Source organism: Elephantulus edwardii, unplaced genomic scaffold (genome assembly GCF_000299155.1).
Source record: "Elephantulus edwardii isolate Elephantulus edwardi_28Jun2011 unplaced genomic scaffold, EleEdw1.0 scaffold00216, whole genome shotgun sequence".
In the NCBI taxonomy this organism is placed as follows: Eukaryota; Metazoa; Chordata; class Mammalia; order Macroscelidea; family Macroscelididae; genus Elephantulus; species Elephantulus edwardii.
Genome location: NW_006399966.1, coordinates 2,743,829 through 2,766,412, shown reverse-complemented (window position 1 = coordinate 2,766,412; position 22,584 = coordinate 2,743,829). Strand labels below are relative to the sequence as shown.

At 46.3% G+C, this 22,584-nt stretch overlaps 1 protein-coding gene across 1 annotated transcript; it reads right to left on the bottom strand.

Annotated features, from left to right (window-relative positions):
* Positions 1 to 2,612: 2,612 nt before the first annotated feature.
* On the bottom strand, positions 2,613 to 21,806 carry GOSR2 (golgi SNAP receptor complex member 2). Its single transcript, XM_006897819.1, has 6 exons — positions 21,718 to 21,806; positions 13,386 to 13,450; positions 11,713 to 11,821; positions 10,766 to 10,898; positions 6,074 to 6,214; positions 2,613 to 2,774 (listed from the first exon to the last, which is right to left on the bottom strand). Exons 1-6 carry the CDS (start codon positions 21,744 to 21,746, stop codon positions 2,613 to 2,615), a joined length of 639 nt encoding a protein of 212 aa, XP_006897881.1. The 5' UTR covers positions 21,747 to 21,806.
* Positions 21,807 to 22,584: the final 778 nt, after the last annotated feature.

Here is a 22,584-nt window from a genome sequence, read left to right as displayed (position 1 = left end):
CGGGGACACACGACCCGCGTCTTTTTCCTGCGGGGCTACAGGTGGACCCCACCCAGCAGAGGTCAGCAGCTCAGCTATCTGAGACATAAACCCCAAATCCCTCCAACTCACTGCTGAGTTGGTCGAGAATGTTGGGGGACCCTAGAGCTCTGACAGATATCCTAATCACCCCACCGACACTTCTCAATTCAGGTCTAGCATAGGAACCCAAAACCTAAAATGTAAAACCCCCCACTGCTGAGACAGTCACCCCAACCGTGGCCCCAGCGCAGCATGAGAATCTCTGGTCTGAAAACGTAAACGAGGGGCATTTTTGCATCAATGAATGTCCAAGGCCTTTACAATAATTTTCTCAGTAAAATAAATGTGAACTTTATTCAGTCGGTATGCTAAAAAAACCAAAGGGTATAAGTCCAAATTTGCAAACTCAATTCTATTAAATTTAACAGGGCATACATAGACTTTGGGTAAAATCCCAGCAGTGAAGCTTTCCATAAAACTCACTCGATTAGCCTTCGAGCTTGACTTATATTAAAGTGGTCATACTTGGAGTAAACTGGCATGTAATAAAAGGATGTTCAAGTTCTCGACAACCCACTTGTTCTAAATCACAAGACACCCAAATCCCCTAAGATTGCACCTAATTTGGGGTATCTTTTGGACCCAAGGATGCACTACCGATGCCACTAGAGGGCACTCCTTCCCTGGCCGTAGACTGGAAACGGGAGATCCCAGGTTCTCAGGGTAGAATGCAAGGAGAAAGCCGTCATGCGATGCCAAGTCACCTGTCCCTTCGCCGTGGCTGCCATTCTATTGCTCCTGGGAGTAAAGACACACAAACTGCCTCCAGAATTTTTATTACAAAATAGGGAGAGTGTGTTGAAGGTGCAGCACAGGTGGGCCTTCCTTCCAATTCACATGTACCCCGTTAGCTGGGGCCGGGGGGAGCAGATGGGGAGAGGGTGGTTTCTGCCTCCCAGAGATCAAGTGCAGATGCCTTCGTGGGCCTGTGCACTTCCCCCCACGGTGTGCCGGTGTGCCGGCTGGAGGGATCCTCATGTGCCTGGAAGGTGGCCAGGTGCGTGCGGTTTCGACCTAAAGTCCCCAGAGTGGTGAGGGTGTGAGGCTGGACAAGACAGAAATTCCAAACTGTGCCTCCTAGTCAGGCAGAGGTCTGAGGACACCCCCACCACTGTCTACCTTCTTTATGCCATGGTCATGCCAGTGGCCCCTTTGTGAAGCTAGAGTCCCCTTTCTACGGTCCCTGTTGACCACTGAGGGCTAGGAGCAACTGAGATCCCCTGCAACTGTGCGAAACCAGTACCCGGAAATGTGTTCAACATCTGTGACAATTACAAGTGACACTCAGCAAAGGGACACTATGCTAAGGACACAGTGACCAACGTCACCTCAACAGGACAGGAGAAACTCACGTACAGGAGGTGGAGCTGCAATGGGCCGGCTAGTGCAGACCAGGGTTCCAGGTCTGCTGGAGAATTCAGTGTTCCTTTATGTATTGGGGTAGGTGGCAGTGAAGATGGGGAAAATATGCTAACCAGTTCTCTCCGGTACTTTCAGCAACTAATCACATTAAATGGAATTCAAGAGAGTGGCTTACCAGTCAATTCCACAACACAGAACCTTAAACCATGGCTGAGCAGAAGACAAGGTCCTGGTCCCACAAAGCACCCTCACAGGCACAAACAGAGCAGAGCTGTCTGTTGGTGGCATCGGCCTCTGCTGAGTGGGCAGGGCGGTGACCTGGCTGGGGGCTTGGTGCTACCATATTCCCAGGAAGAGACCATAAACGATAAACTAGAGATGAAATGCCTACCGGCAAACCCTGAACATTTGCTCACAGCATCCTCCATCGGGCCTAAGCCCACAGAGCTGGCTGCACACTGTGCACCTCGCCAGCCAACCATCTATTAAGAACTGGACAAAGTCAGGGACCAGGGTCACTGGCTTCACTTTAGGAAGGAAAAACACCCGACAGCTGTGATGTGGAAAATCTTACTCCTTATCAGCAAGTTTCAGTCTTGGTTTCCTCTAGGTGGCTGCTTCCAGGGGAGGAGGACACGTATCAGCATTAAGTTGTTAGCAGGTCACTTCTTGGGGGGTGGGGGCATGGGGGAAGAGACGGCTGGGGGCAGGAACGTGTCAACATCTACTATAAAGTGTGCAGGGAACAGCTCTTTTCAGTCTTCACTTCTGCTCAAGCCTGCCAGGAAAGGTCGGATAATGGTACTGTGTGGCAAGGCACAGCAAGAGCCCCCAGGCGGTATCGAACCACGACAGTCATTCTTTTCCTAGCTTTCCTTGTTCACCCCTCCCCTGTACACGGCTTCTTCTCTGAGACAGAGAGAAATGGGTATTTCTAAGCGCTGTGCACCTTAGTAGCAAAGCTCCCCCTCCAAGATGGCCTGGAGGACAGAGCCCATTTGACACGTCCTCTAGATTACAGATGACCACGCCGTCTTCACAGACGATTAGCGTCCATTTCAACAGGTGGCCTCTCAGTCCCCACTTGCTCTGGCACGCACCCACGCACACACATTCACACACACTCTCCAACGCAGAGGGCCAGCTGTCCGACGGCCGAGCCAGGCTGCTCACGTCAGGTAATGCACCACGAGGAACATGACCACGCAGGTGAACAGCATGCCGCCGATCATGAAGTACTTGTCCTGGAATGCCCGCTTCTCGATGAGCCGCATCACCGTGTTGGACAAGCCCAGCATGTTGGCAATGTCCAGGATCTTCTTCTGAGTGCCCTGGGCAGACGAAAGGAGAACCAACATCAGCTCCCTTTGCAAAGGGGGGGTGAGTATCATCAAGAGACTGGGCCTTAGCAGCGGCTACCCTCTCAGCAAAGTCCAAGCCTGTGAAAGGCAGCGTCAACACAAACAGACCCACTTCCTCTGCTCAACCGATCTGGGTCAGAATGCCTGAGCCATCCAAAAGCCCTGTCCACAGATGGTGTAGTGGTGGTGGTGGTGGTGGTGGTGTGTGCCATGAAGTCACATCAACTCACAGCAGACCCTCCAGCAGGTTCAGAAGCTGTAAATTGATGAGAGAACAAAGCCATCTTTCTCCCATGGAGTGGTGGATTCGAACCACTTGCCTTTAGGCTGGCAATGCAACTAAGCCACTAGAGCTCACTTTAAAATCATACAGCACAGGCAAATGCTATATATAATATCTAGCTAGAGTACCAGGAGTGCTGGTGGCTTGGTGGGTCAGGAGTTGTGCTGCCCATTCAAGGGGAGGTGGGGCTGGTTTGAATCCTCCAGCTCTTCTGCAGGAGAAAGATAGGGAACCACCTTCCACGACTGACAGCCTCCGAAAACAGCCTGCTGGAGGGTCAGTTACGAGTTCAAACTCAACGGTGCATAACAACATATAAAACATCTAAATATGTATGAAAATTCAACAAACTCATTGTCTGGGACTCAAAATCAACTCACAGTGGGTTTACAGAGGCTTTTGATCTCAAGGCAGGAGTCTGCCTATCTTTCTCCCACAGAGCCACTGAGGGATTCAAGCTGCCCTGCCTTGTACTGGCGGCCCAACTCCTTACCCACTAGGCAATCAGAGTGTGTGCGCACTCTCTCTCTTCATATATAAATAATCTAACATCAAAGTTAAAAACATTAATACAACTTCTGGAAGAAAATCTAAGAGAACATCCCAAATCTGGACAGAGTCTGGGTATCTAACCAACAGGCATTTGGGTGAAGAAACGGAGGTGTATCTGCACAATGGAATATACTTTGGCAATAAAAGGGACTGAATTATCAACACTTAAGTTGACTAAATGTGTAACAACATGAATGATGCTGGATCACATTATCGAGAGAGAAAAGCCAGACACAGAGAGTCGTATGAATACATTTATATGATGTTTAACGCAGACAGAGTCAATTGAGGTGAAATAAACAAGAGTGTCTGTGTGAGTGTGCGCCCGGGTGGGAAGGGGATGAGGGTGGTGGGAACACTCAACATCTCGACCAGAGGGTGGGCTACAAAGGGGTATGTATTTGTTAAAATACGGCACTGTACTTCACTGTATGTCAATTAGACCTTAATTTTGGAGTCTACATTTTAATCTTTATTAAAATAAAGACAGTATCTAAAATAAAGACAGACCCCGTGTGGGGGTCAAGGTCATGTTTGCAAAGGGGGCCATGGTGAGAAAGACAGAAACACCAAGGACAGACACCCACACAGTGACCTAGGATCCCCTTTAAATAAATATCCCCACCTACCACCAGAACAAAAGACCAAACCATGCAACCTGTCCCCCTTACTGCTTTCCAGTTTTTCTTTTTAAACATAATCAATTTTTAACACATACAGACGCTGGGCCCATAATTACTTGCTGATGCACACATCCCAGCTGCACTGGTCCAGAGCACCTAATCACACGTCCCCAGCCACTTCTCCAGTGAATGCACATTAACGAGCGTCTGCAGCGGAGGCCAGGAATGCAGGACACCACCAAGCATCATGGGTGGAAACAAGAAACCCACTATGCCAGTCAGAACAAGCACCAAGAAAGCCTGCACTCAAGTCAAACTTATGGCAGCCAGAGACCAGTTGAGAAATGACAGTGACAGGAGAAAGGATGTTCTTGATAAAGATTTCTTTCTGTTTTGCTCTGAAAGCAGAGACTATTTTACTACTGTATGGTCCAACCTTAAGCTTTTAAGATCACCTGAAAATGACAATGAATTTTTAAAAATGGATCCATTTTCAGTGAGTTGGGCCAAGTCAGATGACTTCAGCCCAGGACCCTCACAGGTACCCTTAGGTTCCTTTCATATGGTTTGGGCGGAACACTCCCTGGCAGTTGTGGGCAGAAGAGGACTGGAGAGACTCAAGGGACAAAAGATGTGTAGTGGGCGCACACTGCGACAAGTGGAATGGAAAGCTCTAATTTCATCTCAAGGAGCACCAGCATGTACCCTGGAGAACAGCACAGGTCCCCAAGAGGTGGGCACCTCCATGCTGCCGACGTGGACATGAAGCCAGTACTGCACAGTGCTCTACCGGAGGCCTGCAGGAGGGGTGCTGGGGTCAGCTCTCCCCGAGGCCTGCAGAAGTGGGGCCAGGAGTCCGGCCCTGAAAGGATTCTACTGGCTATTGTGAAAGGGAGGCATCCATGAGGCCACAGATCACCACACGCCCAGGCCTCTAGGTCACTGGGATCACTGATGGGGATCATCGTGGTCCTCAGAACACATTACCCGCTCGCCGGTCAAGGTGGCAGAGGCTGCTCAGCAATGTCTCGAAGTCCAGCAGAGGTGACAGGCTCACCATGGTCCAACCAAAACTAAGATAAAGCCCTGGCTTCCCTGTGACTGTTTCTCACAGCTTAGTGGAGGGAGTGCTTCGTTCACAGGGACCACACCCTGATAACAGGCACAGCCCACACCCCGTTATCCATTAGGACTGATACAGGAAAAGGGCTGAGGCGGAAACATCAAGCCTGACATCAGAGTCTGTGTAATGTTTCTATAAACCACTCCCAAGGGGTTTGAGCCTCAGCAGTGCCCACGAGGAGGGCTTCTAGGGGCACCTGTGCTGGCAGCGCTGCAGGGAACCACTGTGTGCTCCAGAACCTCTGCTGCTAAGGAGCCAGGGCAGCCCTGGGACCCGACCCCCAGAAACGGTTACAAAAGAGCTATGATCGGGGCCTAAGGAAAAATCCCCTTAGAAGCAGGGACCAGAGCGCAACCACATTTTCACTCTTAAGAAAACAAACTCTAAAATAGCCTTTCTCAGTCATTTTCGGTTCTTTTCATAGTAGAAGTTACTGCCATGGTGAGTTCAGCAAAAGACCTGGCTACAGACAGAGCCCAGAAGATGGGCCGTTTTGGCACCCGAAGGACTAGCGGCAAAGGGAACTTGGCTACTTTTGGGTTCACAATAATCGAACAAGAAGTCCCCTCACCTCAAGGGCTCTGGCCACCATCACAACATGACATCATCAAAATACAAACACAGACACAAACTGGTGGAGAAGACCCAAATGTGAGGCCTTCTCCCCATCCCTCAGCAGGGACCCCACCTTCAAGGTCAGTCTCTGGGCCCTCAGTCCCTCCAGAATGTTGTGGCCGCCTCCAATGAGGTCATCCATGCCATGGTGAACTTTATGGAGGGAGGAGTTAAACTGGAGAGAGTCGTCCATTGGGATGGTGGTGTCAGAGTCCTGGGAAAGAAACACAGGTGATTAACTCTGCTGGCTGCTCACCTCCTGGGGCCCCTTTTCCAACTGCTCGAGCAGCCAGAGGGACGAACGCAGAGGCAACAGAGCCTGGAAGAAGAAAAACCAAAGAGCCTCACGCCAGGGATGCAGAGCTGCGCGAACCAGTAGCTCCCCAAAGGATCTTTCCTGTGCAGATCTCGTTAACTCCTGATTCTAGACCATTACCTTCACTTGGGAAACGGATCCATTCTTTTAAGAACGCCTCTGAATCCTTCCAAAGGTTCCTCTGACAATTCACTAAGTTGTTGTTGTTATGTGCCGTCGAGTCGTTTGCAACTCATAGCGACCCTATGTACAACAGCCCTAAACCGTGCTCTATCCTGTGCCAACCTCATTGCCTCTGACACACCCATCCCGAGTACCCCAGTCACTGAATCAATCCACCTCATAGAGGGTCTTCCCCTCCTGCGCTGTCCCTCTACTCTACCCAGCATGATGTCCCTCTCTAAAGACCTGTCTCTCCTTACAATATGTCCAAAGTATGTCAGGCGAAGCCCCAGAATCCTTGCCTCCAAGGAGTAGCCTGGTTTAACCCTCTGCAGGATGAATCTGTTTGTTTTCTTGGCAGTCCATGGTACATTCAGTACTCTTCTCCAGCACCACAGCTCAAAGGCATCAATTCTCCTTCTGTCCTCCCTAGTCATTGTCCAACTCTTTGATGCATAACAAGTGACTGCAAAAACCATGGCCTGTATCAGGTGCACCTTAGTCTCCAGAGAGACACCACTGCTCTTGAGTACTTTAGAGAGGTCCCTAACAGCAGACTTTCCCATCGCAATACGTTTTTTTATTTCCTGGCTACTGGTGCCAAGAGTGTTGACTGTGGGGTCGAGCAAACTGAAGCTGTGAACAATCTCAATCTCTTCGCCATCCATCCTGATGCTACCGATTGGTCCAGTGGTGAGAATTTCTGTCTTCTTGACATTGAGCCTCAGTCCATATTGAAGGCTGCAGTCCTTGACCCTCTGCAGTAAGTGCATGAGGTCCTCCTCAGTTTCAGCGAGCAGGGTTGTGTCATCTGCATAACGCAGACTGTTGATAGATCATCCACCAATCCTAACGCCACGCTTCTCCTCATAGAACCCAGCCTCTCGGATAATCTGCTCTGCATACAGGCTGAAAAGGTATGGAGACAGGACACATCCCTGGCGTACACCCTTCCCAATTTTGAACCATGCAGTGTTGCCCTGCTCTGTTCTGACGACTGCCTCCTGGTCCAAGTATAGGTTTCGCATTAGCACGATTAAATGTTCTGGGATTCCCGTTCTTCTCAGAGTCAGCCACAGTTTGTTATGATCCACACAGTCAAATGCCTTTGCATAATCAATGAAACACAGATATACATTCTTCTGGTATTCTCTGCTTTCAGCTAAGATCCATCTAACATTAGCTACAATATCCCTAGTACCACGACCCCTTCTAAACCCAGCCTGGACTTCTGGCAGTTCTCTGCTGATATGCTGTTCCAGTCGTTTTTGGATAATCTTCAGTAGAATCTTGCTTGCATGTGAAATCAATGATACTGTTCTGTAGTTTCCACACTCAGTTGGGTCACCCTTCTTTGGGATGGGAACAATTCACTAAGTAGGCTGTTTTAAATGTTCCTTTCCTGGGATTCATCTAACATAATATTGTGGGTAGATGTTTGTTTTTTCTTTAGTTATTTCATTTCCAGCTTCTTTGTCTAATCAGATTGAAACTGATGGAGAGTAGAAGAGACTGTCTTCAACTAACACCTTAATAAATGTCCGACAGGACTATGTTCCCAAGCAGGGAGGCCTGGTGGCACTGTGGTTAAGCACTTAGCTGCCACCAAAAGGTTGACAGAACTCATCGGCTGCTCCAGAGGAAGAAGTGGCATTCTTCCTTAAAGATTTGTTGTACGGTGTTGTCAAGTCAGCACCAACTAAAAGCGACCTTAGGTGCGAGAGAAAGAAAGCCTGTCTGCACCCACCCATCCTCACCCTCTGCTGTGCTCAAACCCACTGCTCCAATCCCCACACCAATTCACCTCTCCAAGAGTCTTCCTCTTCCTTGTTGGCCCTCTGCCCAGTCTGATGCTCAAAGTGTGTGAGACAAAGTTTCACCATCATCATCATCCTTCCTTCCGAGGAACATTCTAGCTACCCTTGCAAGACAGGCTTGTTTGTTCTCTCAGCAGTTCATGGTGCATTCAATATTCTTCACCTACACCACAACTCAAAAGCATCAATTCATTGTCCTCCTTATTTATTGTCCATCTGTCACACATATTTGAAGCAACTGATAATACCCTGGCCTGGGCCAGGAGCCACTCAGTCTTTAAAGTGACATCCTGGCTCGCTGCCATGTTAACAAGGTCCCTGACAGCAGACATGCCCGGTGGAATATACTCTGACTTCTTGATTGCTATACTCATGGGTGTCGATTGTGGGTCCAAGTTTACATCATTTACAACTTCCATCTTTTCTCCATTGATCAGGATGTTACCTATTAGTCAAGCATTTTCTTGATGTTGAGCTGCAATCCATATTCAAAGCTTTCCTCTTTGATCTTCAGTGTTTCAAGCCCTCCTCACATTCAGCAAGTAAGACTGTATGTCCTGCATGTTGCTGATGAAATCTTTTCATCTTGAGATCAAGATTTACTGCCTTGGAAACCTCAAGTGGTAGTTCAGTCTTCCTGGGCTCGTGTAAATCAGTGGGCCCCTAACAGCAGTGGGATATGCTCTCAAGGAGGTAAGAAAAGTTGCTAAGTAAAGAGAAAATAATACTGACCAGATATTATATACTTGGCATGCCCATTACCCTAAGCTGCCGTAAACCTCACACTGGCTCTAAGAAGTGATTACAGTATTTTTATCCCCACTCTATAGATAAAGAAACTCAACGCCCACGGAGAACGGCTGGGGAGGAAAGTGGTGGCACAGATCCAGGTAACAAGCCGGGCGCCCATCATTTAACCTGATTGGAGGGATCTGCTCCACACTGATCCTGGTGGCTGGTCTCCACGGAGAGGACTATGAACAGAACCCCGCTGCAGTTCTCTCTTTTCGAGTTCCTGACCATCACAAGCTGTTGTTTTACCACTTAGAGTCAAGTTTCAATTGTCATAAAGAGGTTAACCCGCCTATTCCGCTACTCGAATTAAGTAGTTATTACTCCCTGCTAACTAACTCTCCTCCTCACAGGTAGTGGACAAGTCTTTTCATTTTTATCAGAGGCTTTTACTCTTAGCACTTTGCATGCAGCCAATGCTCAGGAAGGGAACCCTGGTGGCCCTAGTGGTAAGGCACTGTACTGCCAACCCAAAGGCACACACTTCAAATCCACCAGCTACTCCATGGAAGAGAGATCAGCAATCTCTTTCCAGGCCATTTACAGCCTCTGAAAACCAAGAGGAGGGTCAGCTATGAGTCAGCTGCAACTTACAGCACACCCCCCCACCCCGAGACCACCACTCATCAGGCCAGTAGGTTTCAGAGTCCAAGGAGTCCATTAGAGACATTTGTTTATTAACCTGACAAGCACTTACTGCATGCTTTTTATATACAAAATGTTCTTACTCTACCATCTGATAAAGTGTGGCTAATGAACATGGTCCCTCAAAGACCTCCAGGTAGTGCAGTGACCAGGAAGACATTCACTGGGTCAGTCCATGTTTCCTAAGAGCCCGCTGTAGGCACAGAACCACATCAGGCTGGCAAGAGACCAGAAAATCCTAAGCAGCCTCAGTCCAAAACAGGCCTCAAGTAGCAGAGGCCTCCAGCCTCTCATGGGCTGTGCAGACTCTCTGGACCGTCGTCACCGCTCCCTGACCGCTCACACTAGCTAAACTCTGCAGGGGCACCCTCAGAGCTACCAGGGGAGCTGCACCAGCCAACTGCAAACCACAGAGAGTGCTGAACAGCTGCAGGCAAGACTCAATCTTAACTCTGAGCATGAAAATGGACCCTTCTGTAGAAACACACAGAAATTCTCTTTTGGTGGTTTGTATAATGGCTATGTGCAAACAAGCTCAAGTCCAGCAACCTAATAACTAAACATCTGTTAACAAATTCCTCCAAATTGCTATTTAGAATAGGGGCAAAAACATCTTAAGGTCACTGACACTGGAATTCAACTGCCAATACTACCCCCCCACAGACACACAGAGAGACACAGACCCACACAGACAACACACACACACGCCTCTGCCCAGCTGTCCGAAAGATCTAATCATCTGTCTCTATCTGATTAGAAAAATGTTTCCACCGGGTTTCCACCTCTGCATCAGACGAGCCAAACCACGTAGTTTGCATCTCTGCATGTTCCTCTAATGGAACTGCTTTTTCTTCAGATTTTATATGAGAAGAAGAGCTCCCTGGTCTAGGTCTAGCTTCTATGGACAGAAAGTGCCCTGGCAGTTCTAGCTGGTCCTCATCTGTCCCTCCTGACACCCTGAGAAGATGAAGCTCAGAGCCCTGCCCTCCCTCCAGCCCCGTGTCCCAGCATCTGCACCTGCACCCTGGCTTACGTTAGTGGTGAAGGTACGAGACAGAAGCTCCTCTCGCTGCCTCTCCTGCTCCTCCCTTACGTAGCGTCGGTGCTGGAAGTTTTTGAGAGCAGTCTGTAAGTGCTGGACATCATACTTTAACTGGTCAACACGCCTAGAATTGATAAAGAGAGAGATTAAATTCCAGGAATCCAGCATGATACAGTGGAGATGGACAGGCTGTTTAATTAGGAAGAAGACATTTCCTCACTTCTCTGTATACCGACGCATGCTGTTATCCTCCACCCCCCCTCAAATCTGATCTGGATCCAAGACACAGCTTGTGGTCCAAGAGGGGCTGTCGCAGAGACTCCAGGAGTTTTACTTAGATATCTGCTGGTCTCGGATTCTGGGCACCTGACAGAGAACCTGACAGAGAACAGGTGACAGGAAGCAGGCGTGATGACTTTTTCCTGACCTTCCAAGGATTATACTGAGCTCCTAAAAGGAGCCCAAGGGCACTTGTGGAGTAAAGTTTCAACAGACTTTTGGGAGCAGGGTTGGTGTAGGTGGTGAGGGTGACTTCAGCTAAATTTCATCATGATGTATCAAACATTAGCACAGTATGTGATTATAACGGACTGAATGGAGTGGTTAAGAGCAAAAGAACGCAGTGAAAGCCACAGAGATCAGAACACTGTGACAGGGCCCTCTGGGCTTGGCCAGAAGAACAGCACTGGAGGCAAATTTCAAATGACAAAGAAGAGGGACGAGGACACTGAGTTTCTGGGCTCCAGATGTCACAAGCTGTTCCCTTTGAGGTGGCATCACTCAGTTGGAACTGTGTCTTGAGGTAGATTCGACCTTTGCAAAGTTTCAAGTCTTGCAACATATGAATGGGTTTTCAAGATACTTTTGCTCCCATTCGAAGGAAAAGATTGCCTCGATGGGTCTGGGGTCTCCCAGTCAGGTCAGAGGTCAGCACTCACAGCTTCGCGCTCTGTCTTTTGTTAGGGGGTTCTTTGCTGGACAAAATCTCCAGACGGTCTAGACTGCTGAAGAGCTGGTCTATTTTTGCTTGGATTTCATTTTCTATTACTGCATAAAAGAGAAAAAGAGAGTAATTACTAGAAAAGAGGATAATCTGGTTTATTTTCTCCTCCATATCCAGTAAGATAAAAAATACATGTATTTTAAAAGAACAATGTACACACTAATGAATAATAATAAACTAGTGACTGTCATCATGGGCCGGAGCATGAGAGACGGTGAGGAAAGGATGGGACAAGGGTCAGATCTGTTCACAATCACTCAGAGTGGCGGTCAATCCGATGACAGCTACCAAAAGGAAAAACTGAAGGCATCCTAGGAGACCCTACATGGTCAATGTTTATTTAAGAAAAAAATAAAACCTGGAACTTTGCTAATGCCAGAGAGATGCCAATTTCTAACAAACTGATGGCTCATCTGCAGAAATACATTTTTAGCCTTTCGACAAGTGAAATGAGTAAAAGCTGTCCATGTCAATACTACAGGAGAAACACAGTATTTTCCAGCAGAGGGAGTTCCTTTTACCACCTTTGAGATTGCTTTCATGTATGGATTACAAATATCTGGTTAAATGTTGTCAACCGAATTCTCTACAGTAATGAGGTTTTTAAAAAACCACCCCCTGAAAGGAAGAGGAGATGACAACACGCAGGGCACAGAGAAGACTCCCCTTACCTAGGCTTTGGTAAGAGTGCGCAGGCCAAGCAATGTTCAAAGCCCCAAAATAGACCACGTATCAGTAGGAAAGGTCCAGGAAAGATCGACAGAGGTAAAGATACGACAAAGCCAGTCAGTTTCCTTATCCCTTTTGATAAGACAGTCGACATGACCCCTTTTCCATTTCTAATCATGAAACAATGGGGTTGCTGGGAGGGCAAACAAAGCCCAGTGGGTAGAAAGTGGATAGCTTTCAGGAGGCGTCCAGACTACTCCTCACATGGAGGACTGACAGCAGCAGGGACACTGCCCCTTCCTAGGGCTTCACGCCTACACCAAACACTCAGCTAGATTAGAGCAAGGCGGGGCTCAGAACCGATGCTTCAGAGGCTGCAGAAGGGAGGCTGAGGAAACCCGCCAGAGCCAGGTGAGAAGGTGGCTTGAGGGTAACCAGGAGCATCCACAGCACTGACTCTGACAAAGCACTCCTGCTAATAGAATTAAAAACAAAAAAGGGCGCTTTTCTCAGAAGAGATCATGGTGTGGGAACCAAACTAATTAATATCGCTATTCATTTCAGAATAATCCTCCTAGAGAACCACTGTTCTCAGCTTAGAAGAAATGACCGCTTCCAGTTAAACATCTTAATTTTTACGAAATACATTCCTCTCAGGGCTCGGTAATTAGATTAAGACAGATGGAGGAGAGAAGGTCCATTCCCAAGGGGCCATGTCAGGTTGAGTGGAGGGGTAATGGGGGATAAGACCTGTGGGATTCCAGAGGATACAATCAGGGAAATCAGCCACTTTGCCAGGGGGTGTTTCTGTCCACCCTCACGACAAAACTCATTCTCACTGAATCATTAAGCTCCAAGGCAGAAAGGCGGGCAGGAAACCCAGCCCATTAGCAACGTGTCATCAGAGAAAGGACTCTGGTCTCCCAGTTAATTACTCACAGTGCAGAGATTGCTTGTCGGCTGTCTCCAGGCGTCCCATGTGAGACTGGATCTCATGGACCTGCCTATCAGAGAGAGGAAATGAGTGAGACAGGAGCAATCAACAGTGTTTCACTCAGGAAAGACAAGTTTTCTGATGCCAACACAGAGCAGATTGAAAATGACAGAGTCACTGAATTGTAAAAGTTGTGGGTGGCATGGTAGGCCAAACATTTTGGCATGGTTTCCACTATTTCAGCATTCATCACAGCAGTACTGACAGGCAACATTTACTGAGTGTCTGCCACATAGGAGACGCTCTGCTCAGCTGGTTAGTGCAGGAGGATTACCATGTTGCTGTTATGTCACCTGCGACCCCATGTACAGCAGCTCTGATCCCTGCTCTGCCCTGAGCCAGTCTCACTAATACATCCTCATTTCATAGACACTCGAACCCCAGAACAGCTATGTAACTTGTTCAAGGTCACACAGTAAGTGACAGGCTTGGACTTATACTGTGGTTGTGCACCATCAGCTGGAACCAACCCATAGCTGACTCTCCAGCAGGTTTTCAGAGGCAGTAAATTACACAGGAGGAAAAGGCCCATCTTTCTTCCACAGAGCAGCTGGTGGATTCAAACCATGGACCTTTGTATTGGCAGTACAATTCCTTACTGCAAAGCCAAGCTCCCTTGGATTTACACTAGGCAATCCCACTCTGTTCAATGACTCAGTGTACTGGGTACTGATCTGTACTAACCCAGTAAGAACTTACTGCTGTCCAGCCAATTCTGACACATGGTGACCCTAATAGGGCAAAGTAAAACCTCCCCACAGGGTATCTCAGCCTGCTAAACCTTTTTTAAAAGCAAACTGCTACATATTTCTCCCACAGAAAACCAACCTTTTATTCAGCAGCCAAGCTCTTAACCAATGGAAACTCGAAGGACAAAGGAGACACAATATGTGTACAAAAGACAGAATAGAGAGACATAAAGAAGTCCTAAGAAGACTTAGAAGAAAAACAACATGTATAAGTACAAAAGTCAGAAGCTGGGGACCCATGTACAGTGGTGCTAAGGAAGGCAAGCCCTGGCAGTAAGAAAGGGACAGAGATGTGTGGATGGGGAAGTTCTGAGTATCACTCAGAAGGGATGCTCTTCCCTACTATTAAGAGCCAAAGATCTCGGCAGACCCTTTCAGCTCCTACGTTTTTATGAGGTCATCACTTAGAAGGGAGACATGCATTGGTGAGGAGATAGATGAAGATGAAATGCAAAAGGCTATGCAAGACACGCCATGTAGATGACCACAGGCTAACCCCCCTAAAAGGAAGTCAGGGCAGAGTTAACACCTGGAGGAAACCACTCAGAACAAGGTCTGAGAGAAAGGATCTCATGTTTAGTAAATACTTTCCCCAGCAACTAGCATCTCATTGTGGAAACGCAACACTGTACCCCGGACTTCTGGTATGGTCCCAAAACATAAGGCTCACTCTTCCAGTGGCTGGAGTTGACACCGAAAGGGAGAAGTGGGCTATTCTCTGCTGCTGATGCTCAAGGAAGACATAGAGCCAACAGGCAGATGCTTTAAGATGACAGATACCATCTTTAAGATGACAGAAGGAAACTCAAGAACATTTATGAAATGTCTCAAGGAAGGTGGGTTGTGCTGCCCAAAGGCAAGCAGTTCAAATCCACCAGCTGCTCTAGAGGAGAAAGATGGGCAATCTCTTCTATGAGATTTACAGCCTCTGGAAACTCGCTGGAGGGTCAACTATGAGTCAGTTCCCACTTGATGACAGTTGAGTTTGTCCTGTTTAAACACAGGAAGGTGGATGACAGGTGCTCTTCCCTACTATTAAGAGCCAAAGATCTTGGTAGGCTCTTTCAGCTCCTACGTTTTTATGAGGCCATTCAAGAGAGATCACATCAACAGCACAGAACCCTAGCAACTTTCTTCCGTCAGTTTGGAGAAACAAAATTTGAAGCTAAAAAGAATAAACCTTACGGAGTTTCAGGCAAACCTTACTGACTTATCCCACCTGGTATTTATTTGATTTGAATGAAGTAGAGGAGATAGAGCCAATAAAATTATTCCAATCTCTCCACTTCATGCCCGAGAAGAAATCAATTCAACACAACAAAGCAACTATGAATGGCATGGTGGGAACAACACACCAAGTGGAAAATCCACTGAGACTCAACTGGAATTCAGACCACACACTGTAATCCAATAAAGAACAGGTGATTCACAAGTATGACCTGAGAATGAGTATGTAAGAAAACAAGCATGGGGTCTGTGGTGGGTTTGGATGACAATCTAACTAGGTGGAGACCTAGTAGCAAGTAGGTATAGGTTACAGTGTCAATTTAAGTGGAGTCTGCAGAAGATCTGGAGAGAATTTCAGCATTAAATGGCTTTTGAAAAGTCCATGGAAGTAGTCCACTATCACACAACTTATGCCACACCCCCCTCGCACTGCCTCTGACCACTGTCAACAGTGAGACAGAGTGGAAACAGGGTTTTGAAGGTTGACTGCTGGGTTAATGTCCTAGCTAAGGGACACTGAACTGATGTGTCAGTCTCAACTGTAAAACAGTGACACTGGTGAAAACAATAACCTAAAGGGGCTCAGATCCAAACACAGTATGAATATTACAAACGTGTAATCTACTGGAGCACCATCAAAAGTTCATTTGTTTCGGTTGGGGGGGTAATCATGGGTCGTAGGGATTGATGGGTGGAGAGGGGGTGGTTTGGGGAAGGGGGGAGATCCAGTGTGAGAGGCAATGTATCCAAACTGTGTAGGTAAACCAGTATAAAAAAATTTTTTTAAAAGGTTAATTTGTTATTTTTCTTTACTTCCAAGTAGTAAGAACAGCCTGGTCACATTTTCTGGCTCACCCACTTTACTTCTAGCCTGCTCACAGAGACTCTGAGCTTAGTGGCTAAGGAGATGTGCTGTAAATACCAAAGGCAAGAGGTTTGAAATCCACCAGCTGCTCAGCAGAAGGGTGCGGGTGGTGGTGGGGGTAGGGGTAGGGGTGTGTGTAAGAGGGAGAAAAGTCATTTCCTCCTGTGCAAATCACAGCCTCTGAGAATCCTCTGAAGGGTCGGCTATGTATAAATCAATTCCAAGTCCACAACAATGAGTAAGTCCACTTATATTTAGTATTTATCTTACCAGATGGCAAGCTCTAAAAAGAAAAAGCTAGGCATGAGATAAGAAACCCATTCTCAAACTCTCATCATCAAAATCATCTGAAGATCTTGTTAACCACAGAGCACAGAGCCCGTGTCTCAGGCCTACTGAATCAGAACTTCTAGAATTATGTCCAGTTCACTGGACTGATCCTAGACTAAAGCAGAAGGCAAATGAAAACACCTTTACAACCACTGTAATCTCAAATGAGGCAAGTTAGCTATTAGTCCTCTATAAAGCTCATCCTATGCAGCAATAGAGTGTGTATCAAGAGACGTGAGGATGGCACGGGAGAGAGCTGGGTTCAGATCTTTTGTTCATGGGATCGCTATGAGTCATATATGGCACCTAACAAGAACAAGAACAACAACGCAGCATTATTTGAATACCAAACATTTATTGTTTTCCATCTCCCCAACTCCTCATTATTAGGGAGATCTGGTGGCCTAGAGGCAAGACGCTGCACTGCAATCCCAGAGGTATGTGGTTCAAATCCACCAGATGCTCTGCTGGAGAAGGAGGGGGCAATCTCCTCCTATACCAGTCAGATCTGATTTGACAGTACATGTGAAAATAATACAATTTTTTAAAAAAAAGAAAGAAACTGCTGCACTGCATCCCAAAGTCATGTGTTTCGTATTCACAAGAAATTGGGAGACAGATGGGCAATCTCTTCCCGTGTGATTTACTGTCTCTGAAAACCCAATGGAGAGTGAACTACATGTTGGTTCTGACTCTACAGTAGACAATAACAACAATCCCTCATTATTACTGTTCAAGCAATTTAAGAGCTCCCAAGATCTAAAACTTTAAAATGCTGATTCTAACGTACTTTCAGGGACATAGCAAGAGATAACCATAACTTGGGTTCAAAGTTCAAATAAATGAAATATACAATCAGTTACTGCTGTGTCAATTCTGCTATGACCACTAATTTTCACTATTGCAAAGCTTAATTTCTGGTGCTCACAGCACTTTGTTTCCTTTCAAAGACACTCAATCACCAGTATTAAGAACTGAAAGGAGTCATACGGTTCAACTAACTTGAAGCTATCATTGTGCATATAAGGACAACAAGGTAGAGACTTCTAGACCCACATTCCCACTCCCAATACAGCACTTGAAAGGAAAGGTGGATCAGAATACAATGTAGTGAAGAAAGCTGGTAAACTGAAGGCAGGCAGGTGTCTCCTTCCCGCCCCCCCCCCCAACCAATCACAACTCCTGGACACTATGTCTGTCTGAGTGGAACTATGTCCAGAGTTTTTAATGGTTGATTTTTAAAAACAAACAAAAAACTGGCTTATAAGTGTTGCCAGAGTGCTCCTTAGAAGCAAGCATTGTGAGACTTTCTTTAGCTTTGGGTGTGTCGTCAAAAGGAGCTAGTGCTTGGAAAGGGACATCACATGGAAAGCCAGTGAAGGAGTGCAAAGATCTTCATTGAGAGAGACCGACACAACAACAACAACAACAACAACGGGCTTAGGCACAGTGAAAATTGCGAGGATGGCATAGGTTAGGGCAGAGGGGAGCTATGAGTTGGAGTCAACAGCGCGTAACAACTAAAGATCACCAGGCCTTTTTTCCAAGTCACCTCTGGGTGGACTTGAACTGCTAAGCTTTCAGTTAGTAGGTGAGAGCATTAATACATCATAAGAGCACAATAACTACTCCCTGAATAAAGGGTTGAGTAGCGAGGACTCATAGTGCTTTGTAAATCCTGGCTCATGACTTGTTTTTTTGTTTGTTTGTTTGATTTATTATTATTTTTGTGTGAGTGTACCGTCAAATCACATCTGACTGGTACAGGAGGAGATTGTCCCTCCTTCCCCGGCAGAGCATCTGGTGGATTCGAACCGTGCACCTCTGGGATTGTAGTTGCAGCTCCTTGCCACTAGGCCACCAGAGCTCCCCGTGACTTGTTTTTGTAAATAAAGTTCTGTTGGGATAAGGGCACATCCATTCATGTACATATTGTCTACTGTTGCTCTTGTATGGGGATAGAGAGTTGAACAAATATCACTGAAGCCAAAATATTTTTTTGCTTTGTTTTGAAAGAATAAACAGAAAAAAGAGGTGCTACCACTGTGCTCCCTCAAAGTAAGAATTGTCTTGCAACCAAACTTTACCCAAAGTATAGCCCTGAAAGCAAAGGCTAAATTATTATCTTGCCCTTTGAGGAAAACTGTGGTAAACCTTGGTGCAGAGTCTGAGGGTCAGTTGTTGGAGGCCTGAGAGGCAAGTGGTTTGTTTAAACTCTACAGTCCTGGTTGAGACAAGTATATATAGATGAACTATCCATTTCTCTGTGACCAGCTGCCACAAGAGGTACTGTCTACATGTCTTTGAACAAAATAATCGTTGAAAATAATATACAATCAAAGCTGCCTCAGCAACATCCTTTAATCAAAATATCCTCGTAGGATGAGGCCTTACATGCCAGAATTATTTCAAGGTACTACATACTACAGAAGCCAAAGTATGTCCAAAGTATGTCAGACGAAGCCCCAGAATCTTTGCCTCCAAGGAGTAGCCTGGTTTAACCCTCTCTAGGATGAACCTGTTTGTTTTCTCGGCAGTCCTTTGGACATGCTGCAAGGAGAGACAGGTCTCTGGAGAGGGACATCATGCTGGGTAGAGTAGAGGGACTGCGCAGGAGGGGAAGACCCTCTATGAGGTGGATTGATTCAGTGACTGGGATAATCGGGATGGGTGTGTGAGAGGCAGTGAGACTGACACAGGATAGAGCATGGTTTAGGGCTGTTGTACATATGGTCGCTATGAGTCGCAAACGACTCGACAGCACATAACAACAACAACAACAGAGGCCAATGTGCCTTGCTAATGTAAAAGATTTGCCTTCAGTAAAATGAGCATAAATTTCTTTTTCAGTCTATCTTCAGTTAATTCACAGGTCTAGCTTTTCATTTTTTTTTTTAAATTTTTAAAATATTTTCTACTAGTTTATTTACAAAATTCTAATACAAATTCGAACAAAATCAACTTCCCTCACCCCCCCAACTCATCAAATTGTACAACCCAATGATTAATCTCCCCTACACACACCCCACCACCACCCCTCTGCTTTCAACCTCTCCCACCTCTCCTGGACCCTTATACTCATTCTACAATAATGGTTTTATACAGTATTTATCCTTGTGGGACTGAGTAAGTTCACTCAGCATAATGCTCTCCAGTCCCTCCCAAGTTAGGTAATAATTTACAGAATTACTGCTCCTGTGTGCTGCATAGTATACTATTATATGAAGGTACCGTACTTTCTCAATCCATTCGTTTATGGTTGGACATGTGGGCTGTTTCCACATTTTTTCAATGGTGAATAATGCTGCTATGAACATTGGTGTATAAATCTCAGTTTGTGCCTCAGTCCTCATATTCTCAGGGTATATTCCAAATAATGGAATGTGCACATCAAAAACTTTTCCAAAAAAAAACCAAACAAAAAAAACAACAAACTTTTCCCAACAGAGTGAAAAGAAAACCTACAGATTGGGAATAAACATTTGGTAATACCATCTCAGACAAGAGTCTTATAACAAAAGTTTACAGAGTCCTCCTGGGCCTCCTCAAGAAAAAGACTGATAACTCAATTACAAAATGGGCAAAAGACATGGAAACAATTTTCACAGAGGACGATATTGACTGGCAAACAGACAGATGAAGAAATGCTCCAAATCACTGGCAATAAGAGAGATGCAAATCAAAACCACAATGAGGTACCATCTCACTCCAGTAACAGTGGCAAAGTTTAACAGGGCAGCAAGTAATAAATGTTGGAGAGGAAGTGACAAGAAAGGAACTCTTATGCATTGTTGGTGGAATTGTAAAATGGTACAACCATTCTGGAAGACAGTTTGGTGCTTCCTCAAAAATTTTTTTCTTTTTTTTTTTTATATATGAGAATTGGGTCTCTAGTGTTAAGAGAAAACTCACTTCTATTCCAAATTAAGTTCTCTACGTCTACCAATCGAAACTACCTTCATCATCAATGTAAAAAGAAACGTATGAACTTAGGAAGAAAGGAAGGTATTAGAAATGGCATCTTTTTATTCCTAATAAAATCCAATGGCAGATCACTCTTGAGTAAGAACTTCCTCTATGGCAGTGAGTGAATCTTTGCATGGTGTGAAACACAATGTATACAAATCAATGTAAAATTTTATAAAAATAAAGTATGTCTTTGTTTGTGAATCCACCAGAGGAGTTGGATGCCTATTTTATTTCATTTCCAGGCCCTGGAAGTGTGATTTTAAGTGTTTCAATCAGAGCAAAGCTGTGGCACAAAACTGAAAGTTGTTAAGATAGCTTAGATATGGGGCTTGTTCGTGCCCAACTGCACACCTCAGCAAGTTTCAAAAATGCAAGGCAATAGGGATAAAAGGCCACAATCAAGGAAGTTTTAAGAAACTAAAAAAATTTTTTTAAACCAAATTTCCTTAAAGGAAGCCAACTCAAATCACATACTAACAGCAAATAACAACCCTGAATGTAAACTTTACTGCAGTTTCTTTGTGCTGCGGGGGAGGGGAAAGATAGTCTTTAAGGAAAACCAAATCAGCACAAAAGTCCCAGTGTGACAGGAGTACGCTTAAGGCCAATCCAGGGTAGGGAACGACATTTGGAAAAGAGAGCTACAATGGAACGCTCTCTGACCTCAATCCAACGCTAGATCGTCCTACAGTGTTGAAGTTAATCCTCCTTGTACTGCTAATTTACCTTCCATCCCATCCTGTCACACGCTAGTATTTCTTCGAACATGTCTTGATTCTCCAATTAACAGTAAACTTTTTTAGGTAGAGAAGGTGTTTCCTACCCAAGTTCTACCAACAGGAGCAGCCAGGCAGTATAAGAACCAACAGGTTTCATTCTGCCGCCACTTAGACTGCCCAGCTGGTGGTCACGGGCTCCGAGGCTCAGCTGGCGACCCCTAGAACCACCAGGATCAATGTCTCCAGGCCTCGGGCTGGACCCTCTGCCGTCCGTTGACCTGGGCAGGGAGCCAGAGATAGGGTCGCCCCGGACGCAAGGACGTGGCGCCCACGAGAGCGGACGCCCCACGTCTCAGGGCCCAAGGTCGGCGTCGCCCAGGCTGACCTCACCCACGCCCGTGCCCACCGCGGCCCTCACTTGTGCGTCTGTTGGTACAGCGGCTCCATGACGCCGGACCCGCCGGCTCCAGCTCCGGCCTCCCCAGAACACGTCTGCACAACTCCCCCTTCCGGCTACCGGCTTCCGGTGGCAGGGCCCTCCCTTCCCGCCCTCCAGGGCTGCCCGCATATGCGCCTGACTAGCGATGCGACCTAAATAGGGAAAAACCGAGAAAAGAGACTGGGAAAGGAAGACTAAGTGTGATCAGAAACTTGATCTCACGTGGGCAATAAGGAGGTGTAGGTTTTCGTAGAAGATCGTCTTCAGTACTAAGTCAGATATTGACAAGGACAGCCGCAAGGTACTGACGTGAGGTCCTCAAGCAAGGTCGAAGGTAGGCAGGGAGACACCGAGGCACACCTGCAAGTTAAAGGAATTAAAGTGTGGTGCCAGACTTTTCTTAAGTGAATTGTTAATGTGAGTTCTTTGCTCTATGAATCCTTGATGCAGGCTTCTCCTATCTCAAGTTTGCCTTTTCAGTTACTCTCTATCCTTCCCGTTTATCATACTGAATGACTGATTACTATATGTCACGTGTGCTGTAGGGGAAACTAACTCCTGCACAGAAGTCGCAGAATGGGAAAGAAAAGAAACTTTGTATACAAAAACGGCGCTGTGAAGCAGAAAGTCTCAAAAGGTCCACAGAGATTGAGCTTAACTAAGATCGGGGCTGGAAGGAGACTCAGGCTTCACCGAGGAGGTGGCATTTGGGTTAGGACTTAAAGGATATGGCCATTTTTGCCTCCTCACTTGGACCTAACCCTTTCCATCCTCCCAGGCTTATCTGCAGTCCTTCCCAAGGGAGGAGATGTTCCTCTTCCTTTGGCAAGTTGATGCTTCCATTTT